Source organism: Pleurodeles waltl, chromosome 1_2 (assembly GCF_031143425.1).
Source record: "Pleurodeles waltl isolate 20211129_DDA chromosome 1_2, aPleWal1.hap1.20221129, whole genome shotgun sequence".
Classification (NCBI taxonomy): domain Eukaryota; kingdom Metazoa; phylum Chordata; class Amphibia; order Caudata; family Salamandridae; genus Pleurodeles; species Pleurodeles waltl.
In genome coordinates, this window is record NC_090437.1 from 42,179,174 (window position 1) to 42,205,368 (window position 26,195).

At 46.1% G+C, this 26,195-nt stretch overlaps 1 protein-coding gene across 2 annotated transcripts in view; it reads left to right on the forward strand.

Annotated features, from left to right (window-relative positions):
• Positions 1-26,195, forward strand: part of LOC138296679 (17-beta-hydroxysteroid dehydrogenase 13-like) — a 431,070-nt gene that overhangs the window by 159,163 nt on the left and 245,712 nt on the right. For both annotated transcript variants that reach the window (XM_069236032.1, XM_069236042.1), the window contains exon 4: positions 23,491-23,597. In XM_069236032.1, coding sequence (XP_069092133.1) covers positions 23,491-23,597 — 107 coding nt within the window. The remainder of the gene's footprint in view (positions 1-23,490; positions 23,598-26,195) is intronic.

A 26,195-nucleotide genomic window follows, 5' to 3' on the forward strand; every position in this document is an offset into this window, starting at 1 on the left:
GAGACCCGCCACCTCCGCACTCAACCCATCCCTCGTCGACAGTGGAACGAAATTCCCAAAGAGCAACTCTTCTCCGCACTCGCCGTCAACCAACCTACCCTCACCACCGACCCCAACGACGCAGCCCTCAGCCTCTCGAACTGGATCTCCAACTGCGCAGACAACCTTGCTCCTCTCAGACGCACGCATCAAGAGGCCATCACCAAAAAACCTCTCTGGTTCTCTGACACCCTCAAAGAATCGAAGAAAACATGTCGCGCCCTCGAGAAGGCCTGGCGCAAGGACCACAACGCCGACAACATGACCGCCCTCAAAAACGCAACCCGCGAACACCACCACCTGATCCGCACAGCCAAAAGGAACTTTTTCACCGACAGACTGGATAAAAACAGCCACAACAGCAGAGAACTTTTCAGCATCGTCAAAGAGTTCTCCAACCCCAACGCCAACGCCGTCACACCCTCACAAGACTTGTGCAACTCCCTCGCCACCTTCTTCCATCGCAAGATCAGCGACCTCCACGACAGCTTCGGACACCAGACCCTACCAAGCATCACCGAACCCACACCCCTAGCCATCACCCTCAACGCCTGGACCCACATCAACACTGAAGAAACCAAAACCACCATGAACTCTATCCACTCCGGCGCCCCATCGGACCCCTGCCCTCACTTCATCTTCAATAAAGCCGACGACATCATCGCCCCGCACCTCCAGGCCGTCATCAACTCTTCATTTTCTTCTGCTACCTTCCCCGAAAGCTGGAAACACGCCGAAGTCAACGCCCTACTAAAGAAACCTACGGCTGACCCTAGCGACCTGAAAAACTTCCGCCCCATCTCGCTCCTCCCCTTCCCTGCCAAGGTAATAGAGAAGACCGTCAACAAACAGCTTACCACCTTCCTGGAAGACAACAACCTGCTCGACCCTTCATAAACCGGATTCCGAACCAACCACAGCACTGAAACCGCCCTCATCTCAGTCACAGACGACATCAGAACCCTGATGGACAACGGTGAAACAGTCGCCCTCATCCTCCTCGACCTCTCGGCTGCCTTCGACACCATCTGTCACCGGACCCTAATAACCCGCCTTCGCTCCACCGGGATCCAAGGCCAGGCCCTGGACTGGATTGCCTCCTTCCTCTCAAACCGCTCTCAAAGAATTTACCTCCCACCGTTTCGCTCAGACCCCACCGAGATCATCTGCGGCGTACCTCAAGGCTCATCGCTCAGCCCGATACTCTTCAATGTCTACATGAGCCCCCTCGCCGACATCGTACGCAAGCACGACATCATCATCACCTCCTACGCCGACGACACCCAACTTATACTCTCCCTCACTAAGGACCCCGCCAGCGCCAAGACCAACCTACAAGAGGGTATGAAGGACGTCGCAGATTGGATGAGGCTCAGCCGCCTAAAGCTGAACTCTGACAAAACGGAAGTCCTCATCCTCGGCAACAGCCCGTCCGCTTGGGACGACTCCTGGTGGCCCACGGCCCTTGGCACCGCACCGACCCCCTCAGACCACGCCCGCAACCTCGGCTTCATCTTGGACCCTCTTCTCACCATGACCAAGCAAGTCAACGCCGTGTCCTCCGCCTGCTTCCTCACCCTCCGCATGCTCCGCAAGATCTTCCGCTGGATCCCCGCTGACACTAGAAAAACCGTGACCCACGCCCTCGTCACGAGCCGCCTGGACTACGGCAACACCCTCTATGCTGGGACCACCGCTAAACTCCAAAAACGCCTGCAACGTATTCAAAACACCTCAGCCCGCCTCATCCTCCACGTACCCCACAACAGCCACATCTCCGCACACCTGAGACACCTGCATTGGCTCCCAGTCAGCAAAAGGATCACCTTCCGACTTCTCACCCACGCACAAAGCCCTCCACAAGGGACCGGAATACCTCAACCGTCGCCTCAGCTTCTACGCTCCCACCCGTCTCCTCCGTTCCTCTGGCCTTGTGCTCACTGCCGTCCCTCGCATCCGCCGCTCCACGGCGGGTGGGAGGTCCTTCGCCTTCCTGGCAGCCAAGACCTGGAACACCCTCCCCACCACCCAGGACCACTCCGCATTCCCGAGACTCCTCAAAACCTGGCTTTTCGAGCAGCAGTAACCCCCCCTTCCCCCTAGCGCCTTTAGACCCGCACGGGTGAGTAGCGCGCTTTATAAATGTTAATGATTTGATTTGATTTGATACTGAAGTGTGCCTTTGAAGTTGGGGATGGTTCATAGAGTTCCCCTTTGAACCACAGATGTCTCCCCTAAATTTCAATCCTTTTTGCCATGGAGCAGTGCAATGCAGATCTTTATCTTTAGTGGTGCCATGATCTGGTTCTGAGAGTCAAAACCTCTCCCTCCAATCTATCCAGCCAGGCCCTCAAATGGCAGAGGTCTGTTGTTCCAGTTGCCCAAGTTTTATAGCTGTCACTGGGGAATGCACAGATGTGCTTTTCCCCTGCCTCCAGTGGAATGAAGCTGAATTAAAAGACACACATAAAGGGCTTTATAACATAAAAATGCCCACTTTCTAGAAGTGCATTTCTAGAGTATTATTGACAAAGCCACCTTTACCTTGAAAATAGGTTTTTCATTGTGAATCCAATGATAGTAAACAGTCAACCCTATCTGAAAGGCTGACCCCCTAGTTAGGGAAAACCCATGTGGGGGCTCTTCTCTACCAGGGCCTGGCACACCTTGGTGAACCCGCCCTGACTCACGCCTACCACCTGCTCCACCCTCCAGGTGTTTCTCTAGGGTAAGCGTAAGGTCTGCTCAGGGTTGGCCACGGCATGAAGATGCCATCCTGAGTACAGGTGCACATGCGTTCCCACGGGCCTGCACTGTCAGGCCTAAGACATGGTTGACAGGCTCTTCTAGTTGGTGGCACACTCAGTGCAGCATCCCACCAGTAGCCAGGGCCGTACCCGCCTATTTACCTATTTACCTATTTACCGGGCATTCCTGGGTACATCACCACAACCATGCACATGAGCGCCCCTTTCTGGCATGTGTAGGAAGAGGGCACCCCCTTTCCCACTGCAGTACAGTGGGAAAGTGCCCAGAGTCCTAAGGCCACACAAAGAGAATCAAAAAAAAAAATGGGAGCAAAATATTTCAGGAAAATCCCCTAAGAAGTGCCATGTCCAACTGAGGGTTAGTAGTTGTGTTGGTACTGTCACTGGATGGGCTTGAAGGGGCAATGGGTGGTGCAACCTCAGTGACCCCCATCAAGGGCCCAAGCAGTTATGTTTTTTATTTGTTTGTTTTTTTACAAATTAAGCACTGGTGTGGCATACTCTGTGTAAGTATTGGCTCTAAATACAAAATGCACTTCTGCGTAACCCCTGTTAAAGGCACCACAAATGGAAGAGAAGACTTTTCTGATGCTCAAAATGAGATAGATGCCATACTGTCCAAGCCACTATTAAGTTTTGTAACCTGATGAATGTTGACACCAACTTGTTCCAACAACTAACTTTTAGTAAGGAATCATGGAAAGAGCAACTTCCACCTGTTGCCTCCCTTGGATCTGTTTCCCTTTTGGCCCTCATCTGTGTCATCCGCAACATCCAGCCTTTGCCTTTTTTCCTGTGGACCCAACAAAGGAAGATCACCACCTCCTTGATCAGAGATTCAAACACTGATAGTGTAATGGACACCACTTCCTCCAGCGTTGCTTCTACAGCTGAGTCCAGTGGTTTCTTTTCTGTGTACTCTCCATGGACTCACCAGGGACCAAGGCCATAGCCAATTCACTGCTATCGCATAGCCAACTACGTTGCTGTTTGATGGCTTATTTTAAATGGGCCAAATTTGGCCTGATTGCCAGCCTTCTGTGCACTCTTAATTTGGTAATAAGTGTTTCAAACATACAAAAATCATTTTGACTCCTTCCCCCAGCCACTTTCTTATCAATACCTGCGCTCAACCTGACGGACATGCACAAATCGTGAGCTATTACAGGTGTTACTCTCACACAGAGTGGGTCCCATCACATTTGAAGGGCATAGTCCAGCTAATTGTACTCCATTTCTATTACAATAATAATGAATAATATATTATTGTTTACTATTAGTATTATAAATTGTCAGAAAACAAAGAAAGTAGAGTCCCAACTGATGTCCACAAGGACGAGCTGCCTCTGTGTTCCTGGCACTAAATTTGCCACCTCTGAGGCCAGGGGTCGCAAAGTCAATGCCAGGAGTCGCATAGGGCAGGGTTCTGCAAAGTCGGTCCTGGAGAGCCGTGTCCATGCCAGATTTTTAGCATATCCACATTTAGAAAACTGTAGATTTCTGAAACATCTTTTTTTTAAATGTGGATATGCTAAACATCTGGCATGGACCCAGCTCTCCAGGACCGACTTTGCAAAACCCTGGATAGGGCAAGATAGGGGTCGCACCCCTGGCGACTCCTAAAAGGCATCTATGTCTGGTCCTACCTGCTCCGATTCACTTGTCCGACCTTCCCTATGAATCGCTCAGTGCTATTGTAGCCGTGTCTGCTAGCCTAGCCCTTCCGCCACAGTCTTAAGGTCAAAGGCAAATCGGCATGCGCAACACATTCTCCTCCATTTTGTGACAGCAGCTCTGGCCCTGGTGGCAGCGTGGCACAGTCTTGGCTGTACTGGCCTAGGTTGGCTGATGAGCAGCGCAAACCCGGCACTCTCATTTAGAGCCTACACATAACTGGTTGATGGACAATCATTCAGTTACAAAAAAAGCACCTGTGCACAATCAGGTCCTCCGTGGTAAACCAGCATGGAATATACTTCTTCGTTTCACATAGTGCGAAGCTGCGTTTGGTTAACTACTACCCCGGAAGAATCCTCTGGGGTTTCGTTGCAGCCTCCTCACTCTTTGTTTCTGACCCTGCGTTCCTCTCAATGTTTCAGCAGCAGTGTTGGCTCTCTCACTTCAGTATTTCAACAGAACGGCACCACCTGCTACAATGATAGCCATGCCCCAGAAGCACAAGACGCATGTGAGGTTGTTTGTATTCCATGCAGTTTTGGGTGAGTTTGCTCCTTTTCGGACATTGGCAAACTTTTTTCCTATGCCTTTATCTTTTCTAAATGGAGCAGATGCGGTAAACGTAAATGGAATAACAGTTAAGTGACAAATTATACAAGTTGAATTATTACGAATTGTTCACTATTTTGTACTGGGTTTTTCGAAGGTTTTTCGTAGCTGTGCAATGAAAGTGGAGAAGGTCAAGTTTTTGGTGGGCGCATCAAACATCTTTCTCCATACTTTGTTAGAAGTAACCTGATTAAAGCCCTCTCAACATTCCATCTTGCCCTCATCAGATCCTGTGGCATTTTAATCCAGTGTGGTCAAAAGAAAGATTTCGCCCATCTTTTCAATGTCCCCTTTGTATACATTTCCAATGAATAATAAACTGTAGGTAACCTCAAAGCAATAACTAAATACACAAGGAAATATATTGAAAATATGAATACCACAGATATTTCTGCTAAAAACTTGGAGGTCTGCAACTTGTCATTATTTCATCGACGGGCAAGCCAGTGAAGAGACATTCATGCAAGAACATCTAAAATTGTAACAGATGCACGTACGTTCTCAAGGGAGATTCGAGTCTATTGCGGACCATTTCGTGGCTGATGGCCCATACAAGCGCCCAGGGGGGACAGAGACAGTACCTACTTATCTATTCTACTTTTGCTCCTGAATTCGGTGAATATCAGACAGATAAACACCATGCGGCTATTGTTCTGACTGCATACTCAATATTGATTCCTTTAGTGTCCTTTGTTCTTTCCAGGTACTTATGGGGCTCCTCTTTGCTCATTCATTGGAAGGACTTGGTGAGTCATTCCTGATCTTTGCATGTAACTTTACATGTCAATGGTCCTTTTTACTTTGTCTAATATTGTTCTGATATCTATTATACTAGGACTCCATCCAGACCCCAGTGTTACAGTTTTCTGCCATTACTTATGAAAATGTCGAGGGACCTTCCTGTAGTGTCAGTCACAAGGCAAGTCTTGTTCACACATTGCCCAAGCAATCACTAAGATTCAAAATGAATTAGATGTGGCTCGTGAAGAGCACATGTTTCTAACAAATACCATGAACAAACATTTGTCACAGGTCCCTAGTGTTCCCACAGAAAATACATCTTTGATAGAGGTCCCAGTCTCTGGAGGGTAACCACAATAGCTACATCAACGTTAGATCATGTTCACCTGAAAAGCTTCAGGTGATCCCTGAATGTTTTTTTCATTGCATAACGTAAGTTGTATTTTTTGAATCAACCACACCTTTTTCCTAATGAATAAAGGTCACTTTGATCTTATCTCATTTGATCAAGGAAACACTGGCTTTAGCTCACATCCCTAATTAATGGAAATAGCCCTCTGCTGGAACAATATTATATTTTTTAAACAATATACTAGCATTTTTATCACGAAACAAAGCCTACAGTCTGCCCATGTGAATTTACTGACTCTTAAACATGGCTCAAGAGATAAAGTGCAATACATGGGCATATTTTATCAACTGAAGGCAGACAGGTGGACAGATGAAGCTGAGGCTACTATTTTCTGTAGTAGGCTGAGAGAAGAATTAGAGGATGCATTATCTTTGGGTGCAAACTGATCAACCGTTATAGTGGCACTGATTCATTTAGTCCTCCAGATTGACCTACATCAACAAAATCAAAAAGAATGGAAGATGAGGTTAGGTGCGGCCTCCCCTAGTGAAAGAGTCTGAAGAAATCATTACCTCAGAAGTCGTAAGAGAGAATCCCATGCAGATTGGGAATCTGAGGAGAAACCTATCTAAGGAAGAGAAGGAGAGGCATCTCAAGAAGTGAGTCCGTCTCTAGTGTAAAAAGCAAGGGGACATTACACCTAAATGCCTGCAGCTTCAGGAAAACTAAGTGGTCAGTCCTTGAATTGCAAACCCTGGACATGCTTATTAAAGATGGAAGATTTGCACCTTTCCAAGCTCATTATTAGTTACCTGGAGAATGGTGGGACACCTGGAAGTTTATGGACTGTACTTTTCTAAAGATAGCAAGAATACAAATTGAAGGAGAAATCAATGCTGGACCTATTCAAAGGATAGACGGGGAACCTTTGATATTGAGAGACATATCAAAACCATATTATCTCAGGGGATGGTAACTATTGCAGGCATGAAGAATATCTTAACTTTGACCTGATCAATTCTCTATCTTTTCAGGTCCTCTTAGGAACATCCTGATTGAAATCCTATAACTCAACCATTGACTGTACGACTCATGCTATCATCTTCTTATCTGAGTTCTGTAAAGAAATTTGGGTTCCCCACCTTGGCTGACAGAAATAATATTATATAAACTGTCTAGATTGTCAGCAAGATTTTAAGTCCTAGCAGTTTACCAAGAATTCACAAATGTGTTCACCAAGACTGGGGCAGATTTGCTTCCTTTAGTCAGTAAGTATGGCTGTCCCATTGATTTGTCACTATGGGTTGTCATTGGCCATGGGGCAATCTATTAGTTAACAGTAAAGGAAGACCAGGTCTTGAAAGAATGTGTAGAACAGATTATGAACTTGATTCATCCTCATGGGACAATAGGGCAACTGTTTTCAGTCTGAACAGCATCAGAAAAACAGACAGGACAGGGTCTCCGGCAAAGAGCCCCATCGGACATTACAGCTCCCGCTCAATGAAGAGCACGACCCAATGATGTAGCATGCCACCTTGGTGGGTGAGGGTCTGTGCACTCAACAAAGGAGGGTCATGTGGCTCTAAAAGGACCTTTTTGCCATAGGTTGGCCAATTGGACTGGTATCATAAAAGTGGACACCTTTGTTGCTAAACACAGATGACGTGTGCTGTGCTAAGATTCACTCTTATTCCCCTCCAGTACATTTTGTTTTGCTGTATATGTAATCCGTTTCAAAATCATCTCACCTGACAGCTCTTTTTATATTTTCCACAAATCTTTACATTTCCTACACATTTTTTGAACCTTCCATCTTTTAATATGTTATCCATCACTATACAATGTCTTTCTGAAATGGCTGTAGGTACTCTATATGTAATATTACACCTCAAGAGCCAACAATGTAATCAACCATTGCTACAATAGTTTCAAATTCTTCAATCCTCTCCGTATAGGCCTGAATGATCAACAAATATAGCAAAATATATTAGTATACTTTTAATCTCAGGCTAGCCATACCAATTTTGGTAAAACCTTACTAGCACCAACAGGTTGTAATGTCTCCAATAATGTTTTTTTATCAGATTGTATAATAAATTCTATGACACATAAGTAAGATCTGAAATGCTCTTTCATCCAAACACAAACCAAGATCTCTCATTCAATAACAGTATATTGTTGACCAATTAAAGACAGACACAAACATGCAATCAGAGTCTCTCCACAGTTTTGTTTTTGTGAAACCATAGGACCTAACAATCTCTGGAAACAAAATTGTTCAGGATCATTTTCACTCTTGTTTCAGAAAGGGTGCTTGAATAATTTTAGATTTTACTAGCTCAAAAATATGTTTCTGCTCCTCTTCCAAACAGAAAGTAATATATATTTTTCCACTATCTTTGCTTTGGTTCGATTTGTTGCATAATCTCTAAAGTGGGCTTAATAGACAACAAGTCCCATGAAAGATCTATGTTGGGAAAGATGATACCTTAATAACCTTCAAAAGATCAACTTTCTGGCTAACAGCTTCCTCATAAATGTTGTGCTCTTTGGGCCAGATGACAAAACATTTTTGACTGGTGCGATTTCATATCTTTGGTGATAAATAAACCTCTCGGCTGCCAAGCCTTTGTGTCCGTGCACTGTCCCTGTGGTAAGCCCCTTTTGCTTGTCTGGGGCAGTTCATGCTTATATCTTCATAATTAGTTTCCACAAAAAATCTGTGCTAAGTCTTTTCCTGTGTTTTTCTATGTCCTGGGAATTCTCAAGGTACCCAGGGTTTGTAGATTCCCCTTAAGGGGAAACAAAGAAAAACTAGATTTTATTTTCGGCGAAAAAGGGAAAATGCTGTGAAAGAAGCCATATTTGGTTTTAATTACATTAATAAAAGGTTAGCTGTTCTAGGGTCTTCATCTTCCCAGCTTTCAGAAACAATTTTTCAATGTTTCAAGAGATAGTCAGTTTTTGTGTTCAACCAACCTGCAGTTTGTGGTGTTAAGAAATGTGTTACCTATTGGTGATCCCAGAAAGCTGTACATTTCTGAAAAGTAGACAGAATTCAGAATTCATCAAAGGGCCATCTTTGTAGATTCCTCACTGTTTTCCCAAAGTAACAAATTAAAAAGTAATTAAAATGAGTAAGGAAAATGCCAGTTGTGACAACGTTTTCATCTGTAATTTTTTGGCACAATTGCTGATCTACAAAACCATTACACCGTTATATCCAATAAATGTATCTGGATATAGGGATATACAGGGTCAGCTCCTCCATAAGGGCGGAGGAGCGTTGCCCCCCACCCCCACCAGCAGCGGCAGCTGCAAACCTTTTCCCCAAAAACGATAATAAACTTTGTTTACTCTCCTTTCTGGGTAAAAGGGGCAGGGCCACAGGGTGACAAGCATTGAGGGGGAGTGCTCAGCACTCCCCCTCGTAGTGCATGTGTGTTTGGCTAGCCGTCTCAGGCCGGCCAAACACACATGCGCACAGGGCTCTCTCCAGCCCAGCAACTGTGTTCTGCCTCGGAGCACCTTGGCTGGGCGCTCCCAGCTAATCCTGATGCTGCTTTGAGCAGAGTCTGGATTGGCACAGGGCAAGCTGGGAGCCTGTACCTGCAGCAGCAACGGGAGGAGTGAATAGAGCAGTGCGCGTCAGAGGAGGTAAGTGTATTTTTTAAATTATTTTTAATGTAATCCTCCCTCCTTCCCCCTGTTAATGCCCCCCTCCGTTGCCCAGCATGCCACCACGTCTCTTCTGGGTCACGCGAGATGCAACTTGGGATATATAGGGGTTGTAGGTTCTCCAAAAATGCGTTATACCCAGAGGCAAGAACTTAAATGCAGCTTATAATGATTTTTCATTGTATACCAACCATACTGCAATTCATATGGTAAAATATTATGAATGAAAAATACGTTGAAGGAAGCCAGTGTATTTCTGAGATACAAACAAGATACTGAGCTTGAGAACAGTGATTTTTAAGTACATCTCTGAAATTGTGGTTAACTATACTATTGTTTGATTCAGAGGATGTTTTGCAAAATGTCTTATTTTTTGCATGCTGAATTGCACACATAAATGCAGAGGAATCCAATTGGTAATAACACATTTTCTACTATTCTGTGTTCCCTCATTTCTTCTGATAAAAACGGTGCCCCACTTGTGTAGCTGGTCCCAGCCCCTGCGACACAAAGCAACCCAAAGCCTGGAGACATCACATTTCATCCAGCAAAATCAACACTTTTTACCATTATGGATAACTGCAGAATTTGGGCCCTACCTCTACTGCTGCCCAGGGGACCCTACCATTCCCAAGTTTACAAAACACAGAAAACCAGACAGGGTGTTATGATTTGAGTGGATTCCATGAGGTTCTTTTTTTTTATTTTTTAATATATTTTTATTATTTTCAGTTTGAAGATGGAAACTTACAACTTTTCCCCTCCCCCTCCCTCTTCTCACTTCTTCTTGGTAGTTCGGGGCTTGTCGCTCCTTCTTCTTGAGCCTGTCACCCGGGGAGCAGTCATTTATTGCTAAGTATTCATTATAGTTCTATTCTCTGAGGCGGTTTGCAATGTCATTGTCTTCTGGGTTCAGTTCGTCTTCTGATACCGTTTTTTCCTGTGATTCTGTGGTCGGATGTTTCAGGTGGTCAAATAATGTGTCCCATTGTTGTAATCCCTCATCACTCCCCATTCCTTTGGCCAGCTCTTGGCGTAATGCTTCCCCCTCTGCCTCAGTCCATTTGATTAGTGTGTCCTTCCAGTTAAGCACTCTTGGACCCCTAGGGTCCTTCCATCACATCGTGATTTCTCTCTTTGCAAGGATCAATGCTAAGTCTATGAATTTACTGGTCATTTTTTTGGAATGTGGTCTGATAAAGTTTCCCAGCAACGCAACTGCTGGTGTAGCTGCCAGATTTCTGCCTGCAATTTTCTTGGTGTCCTCTATTACATTTTCCCAGTATTGTTTCAACTCACTGCAAGTTCATAACATGTGTAGCATATCGGCTCCATTTTCCGCACACCTAGGACATGCACTGTTCATGTTATCGTATATTGCTGCTATTTTCGCGGGGCTAAGGTACGCTCTATGATATATGTAGATGTTTCTTGCATTCCTGGATACCTTGTATATCTGGGTTATGATGTTTCCCCATCGTTCCTCATCTATATTTTCCCCAATGTCAGTTTGCCACAGGGTTCTAAGGGTCTGTAGTGGCTGGAGCGTGTCTGTGCAACACTCGATATATCTTTGAAACCACCTTCTTATCTCCCCCTATCGTGCAAATAGTGTGCCATCCTGTGGGTGTGGGTGGTTCTTGTGTGCCCCGCTTCCAGTGTCTCTGTATTAGTGCTATCAGGGATCTGTGTGTGAGGAACAACCCGGGGGTGCTCCATATGTTGTTATTAAGTCTGCATATGTCATGAGTTCTCCGTCCCTGAAGAGCTCTCCTATCATTGTGATCCCATGGGTTTCTAGTTTTTGAATCCCTTTTATATGGTTCCCACCTTGAAGTAGGGTCAGATATTTCAGGGGGAGCTCCGGACTGTACGGGGTTCTTGTTCGAGTGCGCTGTAAAGCACGTTTCCAACATGCTTCCATGACCTGATGTTCGTGTGTCTTAGTTTTTTTCTTTCCTCCCTGTGCTAATAATATCTCAGCGAGGGTTGTTGCTACTCTTTCCTTCTCAGGGTCCCCGATTTCTGTGGATGTTACTTCATGCCATTCCTTGGCCAGCCATTGTAACTGACCTGCCGGGTAGTATAGTTCCATGTCTTGAGCTGCCAGCCCTCCCTCTCTTGTGGGACGTTGGAGCTTATGCAGTGCGAGTCTGTGGCGTCCCGTCCCCCAGATAAAACTAGTGAGGTTGGAGTTAATCTCTTTGAAAGTCGAGTGGGGTATTAGTACTGGTATGTTTGAGAAACTGGATAATAACCTTGGCAATGCCCCCATTTTAATCAGGGCAACTCGGCCAGCCACCGACAGCGGCAATGTTTGCCAGAATTGGGTCGTTGCGTTTAGTTGGTGTATGGCAGAATGGACATTGCCATCTAATAGAACTTTTAGTTCATGGTAGACATTGACCCCCAGGTAGCGGAACATTGTCGGCGACCATCCCAGATTCTGGACTGCTTGTAATCTGGGGCATCCCCTTCTGTAGTGGGAATAATATTGATTTCTGCCAGCTGATACGGAGGTCCGATATGTCTCCGAACCAATTTAGCAGGGTTATGACTCCGGGGAGGTCCCTATGGTGATTTTTTAGGAATAGTATCATATCATCTGCGTATAGTGCTATTTGGTGTAATTTGTCCCTTATGTTTATCCCTTCGTACTGTTCACCTGTTCTGGCCCTCTGTGCTAGTGGTTCTACTGCAATGGCAAATAGCAGTGGAGATAGTGAGCATCCCTGCCTGGTGCCTCTTCCCACGTTATAGGAGTCTGAAATAGTTTGCCCCATACGTATCCTTGCCATGGGTGAGGCATATAGCAGATTAGACCATCTCATGTATTCGGGGCCTAGTCCCATCCCTTTCATTGCTACTTGCAGGTAATCCCATCTGAGGGTATTGAACGCTTTCTCTACATCCACCACAAGTACCGCTGCTGTGGCAAGGTCTGGCACACCCGAATGCATTATTCCTATCAGTCTTCTAATGTTTATGGCTGTATTACGGTTTGGGATGAAGCCTGTCTGATCGGGGTGAATCAATCTTTGCATATGTGGCATCAACCTAGTTGCAAGAATACTACTCAATATTTTATAATCTATGTTCAGCATGGAGAGCGGGCGGTATGATCGCACGTCAGTGGGTGGGCGATTTGGCTTCGGCAGTGGAATTACTATGGCTTCACTCGTGGTTCTAGGAAGAGTGCCCCTCTCAAGTGCCTCCTTGTACATTTCACTGAGCTTTGGTGCTAGTATGTCGGCATATTCCTTATAAAATTCTGCCGGAAGCCCATCTGCCCCCGGGACCCTTTCCTCCAGCCATTGCCTCCACTGCCACTGTCACCTCCTGTGCTGTTATCGCTCCCCCTAGTGTTTGTTGTTGTTCTTCTCCCAGTGTTTTAGTCCAGATATTCTTCAGGCCTACCAACCGGTCTGGCTCCAGGGGTGTAGTGGGGGAGGCGTATAGTTCTTTGTAGTAGTCGGCAAAGATGGAGTTAATCTCCTTCTGACCATATAGTCTCTCGCCTTCTTGGTTCACTATCTCCATCACCAGCGACTGTTGTCGAGGTAGGGAAGCCAGCCAGGCCAGCAATGCTCCCACCTGGTCCCCCTCCCTATGTTGCCTGTTGGTGTATTTTTTATAATCAAACTTCCTGAGTCTTTCAAGGGTATTCGCTATTTCGTTTTTAGTCTTGGTTATGCTAGGAGCCAAGCTCGGGTTATCTGGTCTGTTACATTCCATTAATCTTAGGGCTTTTTCTTGTTTTTCCAGTTCCCCTTCTATTGATTTCTTAACCCTGTATGTTTCTGCCATGCATTGACCCCTGATTGTAACCTTGAATGCCTCCCATTCTTGTTCCTGGGTGGGGGTCGAGCCTGCATTGTGCGTAAAGGACTCCTTAATTGCTTCTCGGATTGTGTACTGGTATGCACTATCCCCCAATGCCTCTACATTTAATCACCAGTCCGGTATGGGAGGGTGGTCTCTTCGCCAGTCTAGTGTAAGTAACAGTGGGTTGTGGTCTGATATTGTGCGGGTCAAGTATTCCGCTCTGCGTACTGTACAATTTATATCTGGGGAAGTCAGGATTGCGTCTAGTCGGACATGTAAATCATGCACTGGTGAATAGAAAGAGTAATCTCTTTCCATCGGGTGGAGGTGTCTCCAGGAGTCTATCAGGCCCCAGTTCGACTGCCAGCCTGCAAAGCCTCTGGCTGTCCCCCGAATAGGGGAGGTTTTTAGCGGCAGGTGTGATCTGTCTGGTGCTGTGCTTGCTATGCAATTGACGTCATATCCTATTAGTATTGTTTGGGTGAGGTAAGTTCCCCATTTTCGGGACATCCCTTGTAGGAATGTGTTTTGATCCTGGTTTGGGGCATAGATACCCGCCAACGTGATGTCCCTTCCATCAAGACGCCCCCTCACCATCACTGTAAGAGGCTGGCCTGGCTTGTAGTGGGTACCAGAGGTACTTACACCTTGTGCCAGGTCCAGTTATCCCTTATTAGTGTAGAAGAGGTGTTTCTAGCAGCTTAGGCTGATAGAAGGCAGCTATGGCAAAGCAGCTTAGGCTGAACTAGGAGACATGTAAAGCTCCTACTATACCACTGGTGTCATATGCACAATATCATAAGAAAACACAATACACAGATATACTAAAAATAAAGGTACTTTATTTTTATGACAATATGCCAAAAGTATCTCAGTGAGTACCCTCAGTAAGAGGATGAGAAATATACACAAGATATATGTACACAAACCAAAATTATGCAGGTAATCGCAAAAGGAAGTAATGCAAGCAATGTAAAGTTACAGTAGATTGCAATGGGAGCACATAGGTATAGGGGCAACACAAACCATATACTCAAAAGTGGAAAATGAACCACGAATGGACCACAAACCTATGTGAGCTTGTAGAGGGTCGCTGGGACTGTAAGAAAACAGTGAGGGTTAGAAAAATAGCCCACCCCAAGACCCTGAAAGGTAGGTGTAAAGTGCACCTACTACCCCCAGAGAGCACAGAAGTCGTGACAGGGGGATTCTGCAAGGAAAACAAACACCAGCAATGCAACAACAGTGGATTTCCGGACCTGAGTACCTGTAAGACAAGGGGACCAAGTCCAAGAGTCGCGACAGTGTCGAGATTGGGCAGGAGCCCAGGAAATGCCAGCTGAGGGTGCAAGGAAGCTGCCACCGGATGGAAGAAGCTTGGTGTTTTGCAAGAACAAAGAGGACTAGGGGCCAGATGTAGCAAAGAGATTGCGAGTCGCAAACGGCGAAAATCGCCGTTTGCAAGGCGCAAATGCCTCTTTGCTATGTAGAAATGCATTTTGCGAGTCGGATCCTACTCGCAAAATGCATTTCCGACTCGCAAATAGGAAGGGGTGTTCCCCTCCTATTTGCAACTCGCAATGCTATGCAATTCCATTGGCGACCGCAAAAGCGGTCGCAAATGGAATCTCAGTTACCATCCACTTGAAGTGGATGGTAACCCAGTCGCAAACGGGAAGGGGTCCCCATGGGATCCCTTCCCCTTTGTGACTGGACATAAAAATATTTTTTCAGAGCAGGCAGTGGTCCAAGGGACCACTACCTGCCCTGAAAAAATCCAAAACAAATTATTATTTTTTTTCTTTCTAAGTGCAGCTCGTTTTCCTTTAAGGAAAACGGGCTACACTTTGGAAAAAAAAAAACGCTTTATTTAGAAGCAGTCACGGACATGGTGGTCTGCTGTCTCCAGCAGGCCACCATCACCGTGAGTGCCCAGACTCGCTACGGGGTCGCAAATTGCGACCCACCTCATTAATATTAATGAGGTGGGTCTTTGCGACCCCATTGCGAGTCGCAGAAGGTGTCTGAGACACCTTTCTGCATTTGGTTTTGCGAGTTGCAATTTGCGAGTCGCTATGACTCGCAAATTGCAAGTCGCAAAACCATACTTACCTACATCTGGCCCTAGGAACTTCCCCTTTGGAGGATGGATGTCCCATGTCGTGAAGAAGCTTGCAGAGGTGTTCCCACGCAGAAAGACCGCAAACAAGCCTTGCTAGCTGCAAGGGTCGCGGTTAGGGTTTTTGGATGCTGCCGTGGCCCAGGAGGGACCAGGATGTCGCCACCTGGATGAGGAGACAGAGGGGGCGCCCAGCAAGTCAGGGTGCCCTCACAGAAGCAGGCAGAACCCGCAGAAGTACCTGAACAGGCACTTGGAAGAAGAGTGAACCGGAGTCCACGCAAAGTCACAAAAGGGAGTCCCTCGACACCGGAGGACAACTCAGCAGGTTGTGCACTGCAGGTTAGAGTGTCGGGGACCCAGGCTTGGCTGTGCACAAAGGAAATCCTGGAAGAGTGCACAGGAGACGGAGCAGCTGCAAATCACGCGGTACCCAGCTATGCAGTCTAGCGTGGGGAGGCAAAGACTTACCTCCACCAAACTTGGACTGAAGAGTCACTGGACTGTGGGAGTCACTTGGACAGAGTTGCTGAGTTCCAGGGACCACGCTCGTCGTGCTGAGAGGGGACCCAGAGGACCGGTGATGCAGTCTTTTGTTGCCTGCGGTTGCAGGGGGAAGATTCCGTCGACCCACGGGAGATTTCTTCAGAGCTCCTGGTGCAAGAAGGAGGCAGGCTACCCCCAGAACATGCACCACCTGGAAACAGTCGAGAAAGCTGGCAGGATGAAGCAATACAAGGTTGCTAGTAGTCGTTTTGCCACTTTGTTGCGGTTTTGCAGGCGTCCTGAGCAGTCAGCGGTCGATCCTTTGGCAGAAGGTGAAGAGGGAGATGCAGAGAAACTCTGGTGAGCTCTTGCATTCGTTATCTGGTATGATCCCCAAAGCAGAGCCCCGAAATAGCCAGAAAAGGAGGTTTGGCTACCTAGGAAGGAGGATTGGCTACCAAGAGAGGTAAGAGCCTATCAGAAGGAACCTCTGACGTCACCTGCTGGCACTGGCCACTCAGAGCAGTCCAGTGTGCCACAGACACCTCTGTTTCCAATATGGCAGAGGTCTGGGACACACTGGAGGAGCTCTGGGCACCTCCCCTGGGATGTGCAGGTCAGGGGAGTGGTCACTCCCCTTTCCTTTGTCCAGTTTTGCACCAGAGGAGGGCTGGGGGATCCCTGAACCGGTGTAGACTGGCTTATGCAGAGATGGGCACCATCTGTGCCCATCAAAGCATTTCCAGAGGCTGGGGGAGGCTACTCCTCCCCAGCCTTCACACCTATTTCCAAAGGGAGAGGGTGTTACACCCTCTCTCAGAGGAAGTCCTTTGTTCTGCCTTCCTGTGCCAGGGATGCCTGGACCCCAGGAGGGCAGAAACCTGTCTGAGGGGTTGGCAGCAGCAGCAGCTGCAGTGGAGACCCCGGAAAGGCAGTTTGGCAGTACCCGGGTTCTGTGCTAGAGACCCGGGGAATCATGGAATTGTCCCCCCAATGCCAGAATGGCATTGGGGGGACAATTCCATGATCTCAGACATGTTACATGGCCATGTTCGGAGTTACCATTGTGACGCTGTACATAGGTAGTGACCTATGTACAGTGCACACGTGTAATGGTGTCCCTGCACTCACAAAGTCCGGGGAATTTGCCCTGAACGATGTGGGGGCACCTTGGCTAGTGCCAGGGTGCCCACACACTAAGTAAATTTGCACCCAACCTTCACTAGGTGAAGGTTAGACATATAGGTGACTTATAAGTTACTTAAGTGCAGTGGTAAATGGCTGTGAAATAACGTGGACGTTATTTCTCTCAGGCTGCACTGGCAGGCCTGCGTAAGAATTGTCAGAGCTCCCTATAGGTGGCAAAAGAAATGCTGCAGCCCATAGGGATCTCCTGGAACCCCAATACCCTGGGTACCTCAGTACCATATACTAGGGAATTATATGGGTGTACCAGTATGCCAATGTGAATTGGTGAAATTGGTCACTAGCCTGTTAGTGACAAATTTGTAAAGCAGAGAGAGCATAACCACTGAGGTTCTGGTTAGCAGAGCCTCAGTGAGACAGTTAGGCATCACACAGGGAACACATACAGGGCACATACTTATGAGCACTCGGGCCCTGTCTGGCAGGGTCCCAGTGACACATAGACTAAAACAATATATATACAGTGAAATATGGGGGTAACATGCCAGGCAAGATGGTACTTTCCTACAATCACAAAGCGCCCATCTCCATCTATGTGCGCATCTATTTTTTGGAAGGGGGTGCCTGGGCGTATCCAAATTAGGATCCCTCTTGCGTATGCTGAATATTCTGTGGCATATATTTGTCCTCTCCATCTTTTTGACAGTGCTATTACCTCCTTCCCTATCAGGTGAGTCTCCTGTAGAATCGCTATTTGTACTCCTCACCGTTTAATCTGATTGTACACTTTATATATTTTCCCTGGGCTGTTTAGACCCCTAACGTTCCAGGTAAGTATCTTGCAATTTAGTGATCTGTCTGTGGTCATCTTTTATGTAGAGATCTGTGTTGCATTTACGCCTACCTCTCCGCTTCCCGGGTGACTGCGCCCCGGAGTCCTGTCTAATATGCCTGATGTGTGAGTCTGATCCCCCTGGTCTTTGCCCCATATTTTAACTTGTTAACTTATCTTTTAAACAAACCCCTAGCCCCAGGACCGGTTTCCCAACTGTCCCCGTCCAAACTTTCCCCAATTTAACAATCTTCGTGTGTGTGGGGGACTGGTCTAGTACCGTGTGCCAAGCCCTTAGGCCCTGTGCCAACGCATGTCTGTCTTGTTGCGTAGTAGAGCCCCTTGAGCTCCTAAGCCTCGTTTATTTTTGTTGCTCTTTACTTGTGGGTTGATCGTTCGGTCATGGAGCCTTGCCGTTGCTTCATTTCCCTTTATTGTCTTTCTGGTCTGGGCTGCCTTGTCCATGTCACTTATATCTAGTCTTCTGTTATTGCTTACCCTCTGTTCGTTTCTCGTCTGTTCTCCATGTGTTTTTTTTATCCAGTTAGCCCTCAGATGATCTCGTCCGATGATCTTGGGGTGACCCTAGGACGGCCTTCAGTTGTGTCTTGCGAGGAGCAGGATATTTCATCTAATCCCGAATCTTGTTCCTGCTCTGAGAAGGGTTCAGATCTTTGTGGGGATGCAGCCGCAGTCTCCCCAAGTCCCAGGGCCGCCACGGCTCTCACTGCGTCTTGTTTTTCTTTAAGTGTTTGTGATGGTGGTGGGGCTATGTCCGTAGCGTATCTTTTTTTCTTTCGTGTTGGCCCTCGTCTTTTCCTGTTGTTTTCTGTTGTGCTGTGTTTCTCTGTTGGGCTTAAGTCCTCCATCCATTCCTGCACTTGTTGTGGAGTTGTAAAAAAGAGTGTGTTGTTATCTGTGAAAATCTTTAGTTTTGCCGGAAACATCATTGCGTATTTGATGCCTTTTTCTATCAGGCGGCGTTTGACCTCCAGGAAGGCGTCTCTTAATCTTTGGGTGTCTCTGGTGAAGTCCGGGAAGATCATTATCTTTTGTCCCCCTATGATAATTTCTCCCTTTCGTCGTGCTTGCGATAGAATGAGATCTTGGTCTTTAAAATGCAGGAATTTTGCTACTATTGGGCGTGGTCTGGCTCCGGGGGGAGGAGGTCTTGCTGGTACTCTGTGGGCTCTCTCGATTGCGAAATATTGCGATAGGCCCTCTGGTGCTATTTCTTTGCGTATCCATTGTTCCAAGTAGGATTCCATGTCTGGTGCATCCTGTTCTGATCTCTCCAGGACGCCCACCAGTCTTGGGTTGCTTCTTCGCGCCCTGTTTTCGGCATCCTCAGCTCGTGTTTCGAGTAGTTGTATCCTGGATGTCAGTAAGGACACTGTTTTAGTAAGAGTTTTGTTTTCAGGTGTAAGTTGTGCTATTGTTTTCTTGTTTACTGTCACTCTGTTGGCTAATTTTCTGTGGTTGTCTCTGAGGAGGGTTAGGTCAGAAGATAATGTGTCAATTTTGTTTTCTAGAGCTTCTCTGGATGCCTGGATCACTTGTAACAGGGTGTCTAATGTAGTGCTCCTTTCTGTTTCCGTGTGTGTGTCTCCTCTTTGTGGGCCTGCCTCATCTCCTGGGCTATCTCTTTTTTTTGGCTTGCCCATGGTCATGGAGTTGTTTGTGTTTAGTTAGTTGTTATCCTTGTTCTCCAGTTTCGTTTCCTCTTGTTGTTTTCCCTTCTTCTCTTTGCTATTTATTTTATTACCTTCCTCCTCCTCCTCTACTCCCCCAGAGTTTGGCACCCCCTGTTTTGTTATTTCTTGTTTGTTCTGCCCTTTGCTGGTCTTTTATGCTTTTGCCGTCCCTTTGTATGCTTATCTTTCCTGTAGCTGTTTGATATTTGGTTTGTCCAAGGTTGCCCCCTTCGACTCCGATTTGCTGATTTTCACCCTTTTATTTCCTGCATCGTTTCTGAGGGTCTGGTTCGGGCACTCTAATTTTCTCTTTCGGCTTTCGCTTAGTGCTTCATGCCGTAGGCAGCCCGGCCCGCGTCCCCAGAGGAGGAGCGCGGTCAGCCGCTTCCCCGGCAGTCGAGAGCGACTCCTGGCCTCGGTATGTATTTCCTTTCAGTTATTTCAGTTTGTCTCCTCTCTCGGTTCTCGAGCAGAGGGCTCGAACTATGTTATTGGATCTCACAGTGCCTCCCCTGTTGCGTTTCTGTCCCGGCACCCTCGCCCCCACGCCGCTTACTTGTTTTTTTAGGTCCGGGGGGTCGGTCCTGAGCTCCTCCTTCGCTCCTCTTGTTTCCTTCCTGGCGGCTGGGCTTGTTTTCTCCTCCGCTCGTCGCTCGTGTTCAGGGCACGTTATCGCTTCCTCGTGGGGGCCGCCATTTTGTTTCTCTGCTTCTGTTCAGCATCGGGTTCTGGGACTCCTTCAAAGACGGCCGTAGCGCCTCCGACGCTCGTTTATTTGGAGCTCCGGAGGCTCCCCTCCATTTCCCTAATTTGTTTTGGGCGGTTTCGGGGCCCGGGGCATCAGGATTATTGTGCGTTGGTCGGTGGCTGCCGAGAGCTCCGCATTACGCGTGCTGCTCCATCGGCCTCTAGCTACGCCCCCCCTTCCATGAGGTTCTTTTAACCTGAAGGCACCACAAACCTTAAACTTTGACTAAGTGGGAAATCCACACATATTCTGCCACCAAGCATTCCCACACGTCTTCAGATAAAATGGTACCCCACTTGTGTGGCTGGACCTAGCACCCTGACACATAATGCCTTAAAACATGACATGGCCACATTAATAAATCTGAGAGAAAAATGTCCCGGTTTGGTGATGTGGGCAACTGGGGATTTTGGGGCCTGGCTCCTCTACCACCAAGGCACACCTGCCAAACCCAGATGTTTCTAAAAACTAGACACTCGGAGGGTGTGACTTGCATGTATGTACCCCACAATGATTTTTTAATTCAGAAGATCTTGCAAACCTCAATCTTTGGCATTTCTGTGAGAGAAAGTGCTGGAAGCTGCTGGATCCAAACATTTCCTACCACCCAGTGTTCCCACACATATCCCAATAAAAATGGAATTTCACACTTGTGAGTGGGCATAGCGCCTACGACAGGAAAGACCCCAAAGTGCAGTATGGACAGATAACATTTTTCTGCTAAAAAAACAATCCATTCTTTGTAATGTGGATAGCTTTGCATTTTGAGCCTGAGAATAGCTTCCATCCATGGAAACCTACTAAATTCAGACATTTCTGAAAACTAGACACCCAGTAAAGTTCAGGGTGGTGTGACCTGCAGGGGTCATATAATGTTTTCTTACCCAGAAGCCCTTCTCAATCTCAAACTTTTGCTAAGCAACACATTTTCCCCATATGTCCTCATATGTCTGTGAGGGAAAGTTCTGGAATCTGTTTGGAGCCACAGATTTCCTACCACACAGCGTTCCCACATGTCTCCTGATAAAAATATTACACCATTTGTTTAGGTGGGATGAGGGCCCGCAAAAGGAAAGGCCCCAAAACACAACATGAGCAGATTAAATCTTTCCACTCAAAACTGCTGTTTTTTTCTGCAATGTGGGTAGCTACAGATTTTGGACCTAAGGTCGGTCATCACCCAAGAAACTTACCAAACCCACACAATTCCTCAAAACTAGACACCTAGGATAGTTTTGGATGGTGTGACTTGGCATAGATTGCATGATGTTTCCTTACCTGGAAGTCCTTGCAAACGTCAAACTTTGGCTAAAAACACAGATTTTCCTCACATTTGTGTGAGAGAAAGTTCCAGAATCTGCGAGGACAAATTTCCTACCACCCAGTTTTCCCACACATCTTCTGATAAAAATGGCACCCCACGTGTATGGGTGATAGGAAAGAACCCAAAATGCAACATGAACAAATCAAATTTTTCCACTCATAATAGACTCATTTTTTGCAATGCGATTGGTTAGCTCTGGATCATGGGCCTAGCATTGGCGAGCACCCTTAGCACCCTACCAAACCAGACATTTATGAAACTAGATACTCAAAAGAGTCTAATGCGGTGTGAAACGAGTAGATCCACTCAGTGTTTCTCCGTAAAACAATACCCTAATGGTGTGATTAAGCCTAGTGCCCGCAACTGGAATGATCAGTTGGTCTGAAGTGCCTTTTCAAATACATCCTGGTCACCAGAGTTCTGTAAAAATAAATAATATTTCATGCAAGCAAAGTTGCTGCACTGTGTTGTGTGAAACAGAGATAGCATAAATACTCCTTATCTACAAAGGTATGAAGCATTTGTACTCTCTCCTAACACTAGTGCATTGTGTGCTGCCTAGCGTCAAAGCAGGCACCCTTGCGCCTCAGTGCACGGGTGCCTACATTATAGGCAGGATTGTTTTTGTGCGTAAATGGACACCCTCATGCACAAAAACAACCTTGAGAGGCATTTTCCTTTTTCTATGTGTGCTGCACAGTGCAACACACATAGAAAGAGAAAATAAAGATGAGAAATTAATACATTTCTCCTCATTACCCCTCACTGGGAAGGCGCAGCGTTTATCACATGCCCAGGTTTACTAGCTTAATAAGTCTGGGAATGTGCTAAAATCCATAGGTGGAAGCAAGGGAATGCCCATGCTCCACTCATAGAACGCCTCCCAAGTTGAAATGTAACATAATGCAACACAAACAGTTGGGTTGTGTTACATTTCTTTACAAAGCCATGCAAGGCAGTGCACATAGCCCCTCGCGTGGCTTTATAAATATTACTGAAGCCTTTGTGTTGTCCTTGTGTTGCCTTGTGTGACGCACGGACAACACAAAAGCTTCATATGTCTGGGCATAGGTGTCAAAATAAACAAAATCACTAACGTGTTCCAGGGTCAATGATATATCAATATAATTTATGCAAAATAATGTTATGTGACTATATTCACGTCTGTTATCAAGTGACCGTTGAACAGCCTGCAACATATTTTCCTACTGCAATGCATTTTAAGCACAATATATAAACCTGAAAAAGAATGAGACTCCGTTTCATTACACCCAGAAATATTTTTGCTTGATCTGTATACCATACACACGTATTCCCCTACAATATTGCATATGGTTTTGCAAAAGAAAATATGCAGGAATTGAGAGATTATGATGTGGTTGTACTGTAAGCATTTGTCGAATGAAACTTTATGCAATATACTGACAGCAATCTTTGATTCCATTGCAGACTACAAGAGCATTTTTGCCAGCCATGATGAGAAACAATCATGGCCATGTTGTCACTGTGGCCTCGTCAGCGGGTCATGTAGGAGTACGTTTCATGTCAGATTACTGGTATGTCTCTTACAATAAACCATTTTATATGGGATCTTCTCAACAACTTACATGTTTCTAGGCAATGAAGGGAATGGATGGATGGGTGGGTGTATTTTGCCACCAGAAGACATTTTAATATTTGTTTATTTATTCTAAAAACAAAACTAGAATCTGTCATCTGCATCTATGACCTTTGCTGCACTACATTCAGTCTGTGCGGAGATAGGTATGTGGTGTGCAGGTAATTAAAATGTGTATATTTGACTCGGTGTTCCTAGACACCCTGCTCGAGCATCCCGGTCCATTCCCTGTCATTCATCTCCTTCCCCATTGAACCCTTCCTGTAAGTCCTCTGCCTAGGCACTGGTTGGAGGGAATTATAGAGCCTTGCTATAAGCTTCCGGCCATTCCCATAGGTAAGCAGTGTTGGGAGAGTCTTGTATGTTGACAGTTCAGTCTTATGGTTGCGCAACAGAGACCACAAGGAGTTTAGTAGTGCAGCATAGGTCAAGAACTGGGACTCCGGTAGTGCCTAGACGTCAACCATCTCATGGAATGCACAGCATTTATCGCCCTTGTAACAGTCCCCCACTGTGTGGATGGCTACCTTTGTCCATGTCTGTAGTTGCCTGTCAGTGAAGTACCCACCTCTAGCTCTGGGTATGCCCACCAATGGGAGTGCCGGTGCTTACAGTGGGATGTCAGTTGCCCTTCGTACCACCCTCTTCCAGCACCGCAAAGCTATCCTTAGCAGTTTGAGGTATGTGGAGGTTCTCGCTTTGGCGCCCAAGAGCATGGCTTCCAACTTACCTTCCTGGTTCCCCCCACCTGTGGTGCCCAGTTTGACTCTCCCATTGCCATCTAGATAACTACAGTAGCTGTCAGATAATACATTCTGAAGTCTAGGGCTCCTAGTCCACCCTCCTACATCAAGCGCCGTAGTTTCATCAGAAAGACCCTCTGTCTTCCCCATCCCATATTAGCTTTTTCAGCAATGTGTCAAGTGGGTTTAACTAAGAGCATACCAGCCATATCAGCAGGTTTGCAAAATAAATGAGTAATCATGGAGAATTACTATTTTGGACAGCGTAACTGAGACCATTATTGGCACCTTGATTGAGCACAAAATTCCATGCTACCACTTAGGGAACGCAGAGTACTGCCCAGGTTATTTCCTCCCATATGTCCTCGTCTGTGTGAAATACTTCCTTTCGTAGGTATCGTAATGTATGGGATTTCCAAATGATGAGTGCTCAAGCTATTGCCGGCGGTGCATGCCGTCTGTGTGGGGATACCAGGAATACACAGGTTTTAGCCAACTTAGTGCTGAGTTCAGAGATGTTCCCAAGTTCCTCCAGCAGGTGTATTTGATTCTTGAGGAGTTTTTTAGTGGTAGTGGGAATGGAACCGTCTCTCACTAGGAGTCATTCTATACTTTTCTTTGTTTTATGCTCAATTATCTAAAAGTATAACAACTCTGGGAAGACATAAAATGGGCAGCTTTTTCGTAACTTATAACTGAGTGGTATATGTGGTAAGTGCAAATAGTCAAACAGATTAAAAAATACAGTGGCATCTAACTGTAAATACTTGCATCTGATTATAAGGGCAGAGCTGTGTATGACATACAAAGAAGAATGGTTCATTACCCTGGATTGTACTCACATATTAGATGGCCTTGTAACCTCAGGGGATTCTTCCAGAATTCAGTGGACCACGCACCGTTGAATGTGGTGATATGCTGATGTCACTATAATCTCAGGAGTCACCTTGGGCAGCTTGACTAACTAATTTTTGCTGTTCAAGCTTGGTCCAGATTTCGAGCCTTATCTAAACTTAGTTTCTAAACCTTTTGCACGTGCACTTTATGTAAAGCTCAGATAGTGGATTTTACCACTAGCTTCTTTTACTTGTTCTTTGTCCAAAATGGAGGCACCACAAACCTATGTCCGATGGGCTGCAAGGCAGCTGAGAACATTGAACATGTTTTATTGTTTTGGAAGACATACAAAACAACAATGTTCACGATGGATCAAACCCCTCTGCAAACTCTATGGATTCAGGGATTGTCGCATTGCCTTGAGGGTGTGCAAAACCAACATTAAAAAATCCCATTGTATTTTCAGTTGCCAGTTATTTGTCGGCAATATGGCACTTTAGATCAAAGACCTTAACAAAGAAGTAAATACTGATATTTTATTTTTTATTTTAGCAAACCTATAGGCTTCTTACTAGATTTGGGGCATTTGTTGTGTTTCCAACATATTTTAAAAGCATATAGTGGGAGATATTCATGCTGGACCAAGCCCCTTTGCAGACTCTTTGGTCTTAGGAATTGCATTGTAGCTCTGCGGATGAGCAGAACTAACCCTTGGAAATCCATATTGTTTTCAACTTCTTGAGTTATCTTCTGAGTTATTTATTGCTAACATGGCACATTAGATTAAATTAGCAAAACAAAATGATGATGGACGGAGTGCTGACAATGCAAACACTCACCCCCAGTCACAGATCTGGGTTTAATCCATCGTTTTTTTGCTGCCCATGCCATTCCAGTTTGGACCCAGCCATATGCAAATCAGTCTTGACCCTGTTCCCTATGGGAACAGTCCAGCC